Here is a 9,704-nt window from a genome sequence, read left to right on the forward strand (position 1 = left end):
AGGGGAAACTGATGGATTTGTGCCAAATATTAGCATCATTGACCCATAACATTGTACATTAGCTTTAACTGTCAGTACACTCTCAGGGTAACACTTTACAATGAGGTTCATTAGTTAATGCATTTACTAACATGAACTAAGCATGAACAACACATGTACAGCATTTATTAATCATAATTGAACATTTACTAATGCATTATTAACATCCAAGCCCATGCTTGTTAATGTAGTTAATGCACCATGAGTTAACATGAACTAACAATGAACTACTGTATTTTCATTAACTAACGTTTACTAACATGAATAAATACAGTAGTAAATGTATTGTTCATTGTTTGTTCATGTTAGTAAATGCATTAATTAACATTAACTAATGAACCTTATTGTAAAGTATGACCACTCTCAGAAATAAAGGTACGCGAGTTGTCACTGGGGTGGTATCTTTTCAAAAGGTAGACATTTGTACCTAAAGGGTCCATCTTGTTATCATCTTGGAACATTTTTGTTCTTTTAAGGTAGTAATATGTACCCTCGAGATATTAATATACAACTTTTATGTACAAATTTGTACCTTTTGAAAAGGTACAACTCGCGTACCTTTATTTCTGAGAGTGTATATACGTGTATAATTTGCAGTTAAGTGGAAAAAAATAAATAAACTGAAATGCAAATCAAAGTATAAATAGCAGCAGTGAACAAATAGATTTTCCCTACCAGCAAATATTAATCTGAAACCAAATATAAAAGCAGACACTAACACGATATAACATCGTCACCAATGACTAAATCTCCAAAAGACAGACAAAAACATCAGTGAATTGTAGCTCTGACATGAACATGAGGGATAAAAATGACAGCTTATTGATCGCAAGTGCTCAGTTTGTGATCGCATTTCGGTTTTGTTCTGTTAATATGTATTTTCAAATATTCATAGCTGGAAATAGGACTGCTATTAGTATGACTACTATGGCGAGAGCTTAAACGGAGCAGTGCTCATAATATCGAGCGAAAGAAAAGCAAAAGACAGGTGGGAAACATAACCTGCTTTATATTTTTGTATGAAACACACATTAGATCTTTTTAGGGTAAGAGGTGTGAGTTATTGCCGTCTGTCTATCACAGAATGTGTCAGGAATACCAAAACAAAAGCAACTTAACTCTGCTTCTGTAGCGCCCCTCACAGAGCTTGATCCACGCTGGCATTTTTCCCCTTGGGTTTTAGGTTTTTTAAACGGAAAAAATTCCATGATCCTGTCCAAACTTTTAGAAGTATCAGATTTGCACAACGCTTTGGCTTGTTTCCCTCACTCGAAAGCTTGACAGACCTCCTGAGCCTAGCTACAGTTGCTAATCCACGATAGGTGTATGGCAGTTTTCGGATGAGGCTTAGCGGAGTGTCAATTAGAATAATTTTTTTATTTATATATGTACTTATATTTATTTATACTATTTACTAAGGGTGTCACGATCCTCCAAATCCTCGATTCGATTACATTTTCGATTCTAAAGTCACGATTCGATTTTCGATTATGAATAATTAATTAATTAATTAATAACAAATTAATTATTAGTAGCCTACCGTTTAAACTACCTGACTTGCATGGTCTTTGTTTTACCCATAAACAAATCATACAGTAAATGAATAAAGGCAAGTTACACACATAATTACCACCTGTCAATCACTTTTTTCAGCGGGACTTGTGAATAGGCAGTGATCTGTGTCGTTATAATGGCGTCAGTAAAAAAGGTGCACAACCAACAGAAACCAGCCAACAGTATCTGAGGTGTTCGCTAAAATGACTTGTGTGAAAGTAAAAGATGGAAGCAGTCTACTGACTCGCTGACTGCCTTGACCCGCTGTCTCGAGCGCATGACAATGTGTGTGCGTCTGTATCTGTGTGTGAATGAGTGTGTGTGGTCACGTGATGTGCGTTTTTAGCGGTAGTGAGGAAGGAGGGCTGCTCAGAAATGCTACACGCCAGTGTGGATGTGGATCGTTGTCGTTCTAAAATGCCATTTAAAAACAAAGACATATTAGTGTAAACAGGGCCTGAGTGTGTATTTTCCGCGAGCGGATTTGCAACACGTGCGGGGCGGAGGATCGCGATGCGCCCATCGTCTATCATCCCAACCGTAATGCGTACATAGCAGAGCTTGCAAACTGTGTTTTTTTTTGTCGACAACACGAACGTTGTCAACATAACTAACTGGAAATCCAAAATACTTCCACACCGGCGCCTTCATTGAAAGAGAAGAGGATTTAAGCTGTCGACGGGTCTCCTGCTTCTGCAGTTTAACAAGCACTTCAACAAGCATGTTTTTCTCCCGCTTGGCAAGCCAAGCTAATGTGACATGGGGGCGTGGCAGCATCGACGATTCAATTTTTTGATGTGATATTCGAAGTTGAGCATAAATTTCGATCGATTTCGAATAAAAATCGAATTTGTGACACCCCTACTATATACAATATTTGGTTGAACTTTTGTTTAGAAATTCTAAAGCGTTGACTGAGGAAAGTTGCTTACTCGGTGGGTTTAAACCCAGTAAACGTGATGAAGTGATAAAGGGTCTCGACAATTTAGTATTTTTTCAGAACATAGAAATGATCTATTGGTCTAAAACCCTGTACAAACAAAACAGAAGGACTTGCGTGGAAAACCTTTTGCATAAAATAGCAAAACCAAGATCAAAGTAGGAACTTTACTTGTTTGAAGGTTTTCTGCTCTTGACTTTGTGACTGGGCTCATAGTCTGACACCGACTCGTCACTATTCGCTTCCTCCTCTGCTGAAGAGTCTGAGGAACCACTTCCTGAACCCGAGCCTGAGTCAGAGTCTGATCCAGACCTACACAAACACACAGAGAGAGTAAAAGTAAACCACATGCAGAGCGAGACCATAATTTCATATGCTTTACCAATGTAATCCGATTCCACAGCAAATAAACTGCCACTCACCCTTTACTCCTGCTCTTTGAGTCATCATCTGACTCATCACTACTGGAAGAGTCCTGCAGGTGAGGAAAGAACATTTTACAACTGAGGGATTTGGACAGGGATTTTCTTTGAACCTGCTGCATAAAAAAAAGAAGAGCATGCAGTACCTCATCTGAGCCGGTGTTTGAGGAGCTCTGCTGCTGGAGCTGCTGCTGTTGGATCTGCTGCTTCCTGAGCATGGCCGTCCTTTGCACTGTCAGGATACTCGGGTTGGAATTCCAAAACTGCAAAGTCACAACATAAACCATTTCAAACGTTTGCCCACAAAGGCTGTTTTTAATGCCTGTTAATCTTATGAATGAAAAAAAAAAAGTTTTAGAGGCAAAACAAAAATAAAGGAGAAGCCGTAAAAAAAGACCAGCAAACGATCCTGTTTAACTTAAAAATATGATTAGCAGAATCATAGAAATGCAGATATAAGATCGTCTAGATGGTCGATTAAGATCGCGATCTTTTTTTCGATTAATCATGCAGCTCTAATATATATATATATATATATATATATATATATATATATATATATTGTAGCGAGCACACTGATGCCACGTCGCCCTGGTCACAAATTCACCCCAGCTGGAACCTCATCAACCCCGGATCGTTCACAGCTGGACCTCATCAGCCAGGGAGGCATATAAGCCAGCCCCACACAGGAGGAAGACGAGCTTCATTCTCAGATGACTCCCTGAGCTAACGCTTGTGTCTCTCTCTGTCTCTCCCACAGCGGACTCCAGCTCGTGACGATCCAGCACCTGACTTCTCACTATCCTTCACCTTCTCCCCGGAGCACCATTACTAAGAAGAGCACCGCATTTCACCCCTTTCACTTTGTAAATAAAGCACCCTCCGGGGACTTGTTTGTAACTAAACGCGACTGTGTATGCGTTTTCCCTCTGCCTCGCTACAATATATATATATATATATATATATATATATATATATATATATATATATATATATATATATATATATATATATATATATATATAAAAAGCATTTGTTTTTTTTGAGAAGTGCTTCTCATATGTTATGTGAACAACCTGTATAGCTTTACTGTGACATTTCCGAGTAAAAATGACGTCGGCTAAAACTTTGTCATACACCATGCCCACCAAATGGGCACTCTTTTGGCAGTGGAAACACAAACCTGATAAAGGTGACCCGTACCGTACTGTTCCAATCAGTGGAAACGGGCCATCAGAGTCGGATTTGCAATAAAAATGAAGAATTTACTAAAGATAGATTGCAGTTTTATGGCAGAAAGGTTTCACACTCATGCGGAGTTTGCAGGCCATTCTGACTTACAACACCACATCAATTATACTCAAGACCAGAAAGGGTGCGATTCAGGTAAAAGATTCTGATTAAAGCAAAGATAGACAATTTTTAAATATGTCAATGCGTCAAACCTGCCCTAAACTGCCAAATGATTTGAATTAGTTGATGGCTGATTTTATGTGGACTTTAAATAATCAAATTAGAACTGTCTAAAATCATCTGACAACTTGATGAAGCTTACCGCTGCTCCATCGATTTTGTTGTCTTGATCGTTCTTTTCCTTGGATTTCTCCGAGTCCGAGTCTGACTGGCTTCCAGAATCTGAGCCACTTCCTGAGTCGCTGCTCCCTGATTGGCTGCTGCTAGAACTGCTACTGCTTGAACTCGAGCCAGAGCCAGAACCTGATCCTGACCCGGACTCATCATCTGAATTACTGAGACAGAAACAAACAAGCATGATTACTGATCAAAGTCAAGTCAGCTTGCTTACTTTGTGCCGTATTTTAATATGAACAGATTTGAAATTAGAAACAAAATTACATGAATAATGATCATTTTGAACAGGATAAAACTTACAGGCATTCATTATGATTATGCAATAATATAATTATCACGAACATTGTAAAGTTTCAGAATTCATCCAAGGAAATTCTGCCATCACCAACTCCTAATAAAAGTGACAAACTTGTAAGAAAGATGTACATTAAATTTTATCAATTGCATAATTTCTAACTAACATTAATACATTTTTAATGTCAGTACATGCTTTCCAGCGACAATAATGAAGCTGGAGTTCAAAATAATGTGTGAAACTTGAAAAAACAAAATCTACTATTAAGTAGTCATGGGTCAATAACCGGTTTCAAGGTTTATAGCAGTTTGGAAAAGTCAAGGTTTTAACACCGCCAAAATTTTCTGTCATACCGTTCCTACAGATTTTTAGCCTTGTAACCGCACAACGTTAATTGATGCAGACACACAAATGTAGTTTTATTAACTTACTGTATTTATTTTTATTAATTAAACCAAGAATATAACGTATTTTTAGAAACATAAGAGCATTTGCACACACCTCGTAGCTGCCAGCTTCTTGCATTTGCGTTTTCTTTCTCCAGGCAGAAAAAAAAATCCCTTTTTGTGGTCATTTTTTCGCGCTTATTTTGTTTTTCTGTATCTCAATTTACAGCAAATTAAAAACGTAAAAGTAATGTATTTTATTGGTGTACATTTACTGTTAATGACATGTTTACTGACCCAAAATATTTTCGATGCTTCTTAAAATAACGTATATTGTGTTTAATGAGGGAAAATTTGTTGATTTTTACCCAGACAATTAAAAAATATTACATTTTAGAGGAGTAATTACAATACTTTATTGATATTTTTAACCAAATTTTTTATACTGTTAAAATCTCATACCGGCCCATGCCTACTTTGAAGCTGGTACTGAAGGTACAAGTAAAACAACTGTTCACACACTGCTTTTTATGACACTTTAAACCTAACACATTTACACTTTTATAAAGATGAGACATCCCATTTTTGGTGTTTTGTAATATTTACAAAAATTTATTCAAATTATAATATTAAAAATCTATTTAAAATGTGTTTAAAAAATTATGTAAATGTACAGTAACAATACACACATCAATATATAACAATAAAGAATATATACAGTTATATGTCATTTTATTATTTAAATAATAATAAAACACAGATAAAACAGATTTTTTTGTAATTCGGATTTTCATCATTAAATCGTGTGTACATTCAAATTACTGTCATGCTACAAACATTATTAATAATATTGCAATTACACAGTAGTTCTCTAAAGCAGATTTGATTTTAGATCTCTTTCCATTCTCTCCCACCTTTAACAACCTTTTCCCAAAAGAAAAGAAAATCTTAAAAAATGCGAAAAGTACAATGTGTTATTCCTAATAATGAGCCTGTTCACTTTGCAGTCGCAGTGTTTTTATTTACCAATACAATTTTAGCAAAACACCAGTTAGAGATTTAAAAAGCTGAATTATAAGATACCTGACAAGCACAAAAAAACAGGTGTTATGATGATTAATTCAGCAGAAACAATACATTAAAATAAAGTAGTAATTATCGCTGTATGCAAATTAACACCTGGGATTAGCAGTTAAGACGTAAAGGTCTATTTTAATGCAGTTTACAAAGCAATAGTTGAAGCATGTATACAGTTAGAATGTCTAATGTGAAAAGTCTGCTGTCTTATTTTAATACTTTTACTCTGTGTTGTTTTATTTTTTTATACTTGTCTCTTTTACTGATGTTTATGTAAAGAACTTTGAATAACCATTGTGTATGAAATGTGCTATATAAAAAAAAAACTTGCCTTGTCTTGCTGTTAATGAGATTGTTCACCCAAACTAAGTTTTTTTTTTTTGGTTTGGTTAAAAGCAGAAGATATATTGAAGAATATTGGAAAATTAACCACTGACATTTATAGTGTTTGTTTTCCTATTAGTAAACTGATTTGGAACAAGTCTAGGGAGAATAAATGATGACAGAATTTCAAATTGGGGTAAACAAAATAAACCATCATGATTTAAAAAATTTTTTTTTGTAAAAATACCTTTTGAAGAATGTAAAAAAACACTATTAATATCCAATATAGCTACATAAATTACTTTAGAAGTCAATGGATTTTCCCCCAACATTCTTTAAACTATCTTCTTTTGTGTTCAACAGAAGAAAAAAACTCAAGTTTGGAAAAAGTGAAGGATGTTAAGGATGTTCCTATTTAATTGAACTATCTTTTTAAACTCTTTGCAACAGCAAATAAACAGATCAGAAAGTAAATTACTGCAATAACAATCAAAGCCATCATCAAATCAAGTGTCTGTATTTCCCAAAATTAAACAGTAAAAAAACATTTTCACTTAAGAAATAAAACTGGTTTAGTACGCAAGCATGATTTCCACTTTCATATAAGGGAGAAGTCTTATTTTAACATCATAATGACATGAATTATGATTACCTGGACTCTCCGCTGCTGTTGCTGACACTTTCATCCTCGCTGCGTCCATCCATCTCAATCAAATATTAAAGATTTGTCCCTGATGAGATGCTAACAGTCTGTGTGTGCCGCTTCAGGGCAGCTCACCTACAAAAAATATACACACACATTTAAAAACAAATTATACCAGAAGCTCATACAAATGAGACGTTTCTATTAAAAGTGACTTGTGCTTGACAGTAAACAATGGTGATTCCTTTCAGTCCTACAGCAGTCTGAGAAAGTGATGAACCCAAAATAATGATACTGGAACTTTCTGTTTTATTTATTTTAAGTATTAATGTGAATTGCAGACGTGTGCACGGTAGCAGTACTGGTAATATATTTACATTCGTTTCCATTTATAATGTGCATTAACTGTTTACAGATCAGTACCGTAGTCCTCACGTTGCTGGGATTAACCACTCCAATAGCTTCATCACTTCACCTCTTTAAATCACTATACTTTGCCTTTATCATTTTATAAATGACAGCGAGAAAGCATGTTACATTTCTACTAAAACTCCACATGAGTCAAATAGAACTCTCTTATCGCTTATGTAAAGCAAAACATTAAGCATTACTAAATGAATGAAAGTGATCAGAGTGGTATTGACCGCAGAGGCCTCTAGGGTTTCAGGCCTGTGAAGCCGCGGACTCGCCTACGCTTTACAGCCGCTTAAAGCGGCGCAGAGCACGGGCACAGGTGCGCATTACCGTCGGGTCACCTTTACATCTAGGACCGTTTACAAATATCTATCGTCACGAATGTTCTCCGGTCTCAAAATTACACTTCACATCACAAACACTTATTATAGGAGTATGTTTTGATCATATGCCCCATTAGTCGTATCGGATTGGCGCTACATTTCAAATCTTTCATCAGTCTCTTTCTGTTGTAGCAAGCTAACTTAGCTTAGCACGCTAATGCTAAAAGAGAAGCGTGTGTTAGCTGTTTGGCTACCGGTCGCTAACACAAGTCAAGCTATGGGGGTACAGTATAGATGTAATTCTGATCACATTAATAGTGTGCCACAATTTCGAGACCGTATAAAGATAACCTTCCGAGCTTAACACGCCATTAATTTGTTTAGCCAATTATCTCGCGTGCTAAGCTAAATGAGCAGCCTCACTCAATTGGAGTTAGATTTTTATGGGACTTTCTGCTTTCAATTCAGCTGGCTCGTCTCAAGCAATTGAAACAAACAGTTGTGACTGTGAACTTGCGGGATTTGCCCCATCGTCAGAGCTTCGAGTTGAATTTGATGTGTTTTCTGTGTAATATTGTCCGGTCATCATGCTGTTGTTGATTCCCGCACTGCGCTTCTGTAGATCCGCCGCTTAGTTTGTTTTCATTAGCCTTTAAAACAGTCATATACAGCAGCGCGGGTGTCATACACGCATAAAGCCGTGAATACCCAACCAGCACCAATTTCTGAACTCAGTCCATCACGTCCTACACAGAGCTGCCGTGGTTTTGGAGGTGTTTTTATCTGTTACCTGTCTGCCTGTGCGCTGTTTTCCGACTCTTTCTGATGATCGCCGCTGTCGCTCGGGAACTCCGCGGAAAACTCGTACACTTTATTCTGAGAGAGAAGTTTCTGGATTTTCCCTCCACGGTTAAGAGTGCCTTGGGTTTAGATGCTAAGCGGTTCTAAGTATTCCATGTGCCGGAAAAACAGATGGGATAGTAGGCATATTTCAGCTGTAAATCCTACACCAGCCGGCCTCCGCCATGACGCGCACGAGCACTGAGAGCGAGAAACCCCGGGCTGTGACGTCACCCGCCGCCGCCGCTCTCCCGCGAAACAGCACAATCAATATTTTGGTTCTGAGTGACCCATCAACGGCCACAGTTAGCTTCCATTTGGTAATGTATTTACTAACACGAACAAACAACCAGTCGTTCAATACAGCATTCATTTTAGTTCGTGAAAACTCACAACTTTGGATTTTAGGAATGCATTAAGGGTTAGTTCACTCAAAAATGAAAATGTATCATTCTTTACTTGTTCAAACCTATTTGCGTTTCTTTCTTTGGTAGTTTCCTAGCTCACACTTGACTGTAAGGTTCCATTAGTTAATGTTTTTACATCCATAAACTAAAAATGAACTTGTATGTCATTCTATTAGTTCAACATTTACTCTCCTTTATGACCTTTATGATTTTTTTTGCTTCTACACAAAAGTAGATATTTTGAAAAATGCTGGTTGTTGAAACCCATGGAAATAGAGGTAAGTTGGTTTTATATTCGGATTCTGCTTAATAATATAATTTCATAATTGTATTCTTTGCTAATAATAAATTGGGAAATCATATTAGCAGCCAATGACTATCAAAGTACAACCATGTTTACAGTCAATTAGATAGTGTTGATTTTGCTTTGAAGTCATGCTTGCATGCTAA

At 36.7% G+C, this 9,704-nt stretch overlaps 1 protein-coding gene across 5 annotated transcripts in view; it reads right to left on the reverse strand.

Annotated features, from left to right (window-relative positions):
- Positions 1-9,059, reverse strand: part of chd1 (chromodomain helicase DNA binding protein 1) — a 67,651-nt gene extending 58,592 nt beyond the window's left edge. For 2 of the 5 annotated variants that reach the window (XM_009305101.4, XM_009305100.4), the window contains exons 1-6: positions 8,798-9,050; positions 7,280-7,405; positions 4,511-4,703; positions 3,102-3,218; positions 2,956-3,008; positions 2,705-2,845 (exon numbers count right to left, since the gene is read on the reverse strand). In XM_009305101.4, coding sequence (XP_009303376.1) covers positions 2,705-2,845; positions 2,956-3,008; positions 3,102-3,218; positions 4,511-4,703; positions 7,280-7,332 — 557 coding nt within the window. In that variant the 5' untranslated portion in view covers positions 7,333-7,405; positions 8,798-9,050. Of the gene's footprint in view, positions 1-2,704; positions 2,846-2,955; positions 3,009-3,101; positions 3,219-4,510; positions 4,704-7,279; positions 7,406-8,524 lie in introns of all 5 variants that reach the window. The other 3 variants (NM_001128298.2, XM_073914077.1, XM_073914078.1) reach the window with 3 other exon arrangements.
- Positions 9,060-9,704: the final 645 nt, after the last annotated feature.

This window comes from Danio rerio, chromosome 10 (genome assembly GCF_049306965.1).
Source record: "Danio rerio strain Tuebingen ecotype United States chromosome 10, GRCz12tu, whole genome shotgun sequence".
Taxonomy (NCBI): Eukaryota; Metazoa; Chordata; class Actinopteri; order Cypriniformes; family Danionidae; genus Danio; species Danio rerio.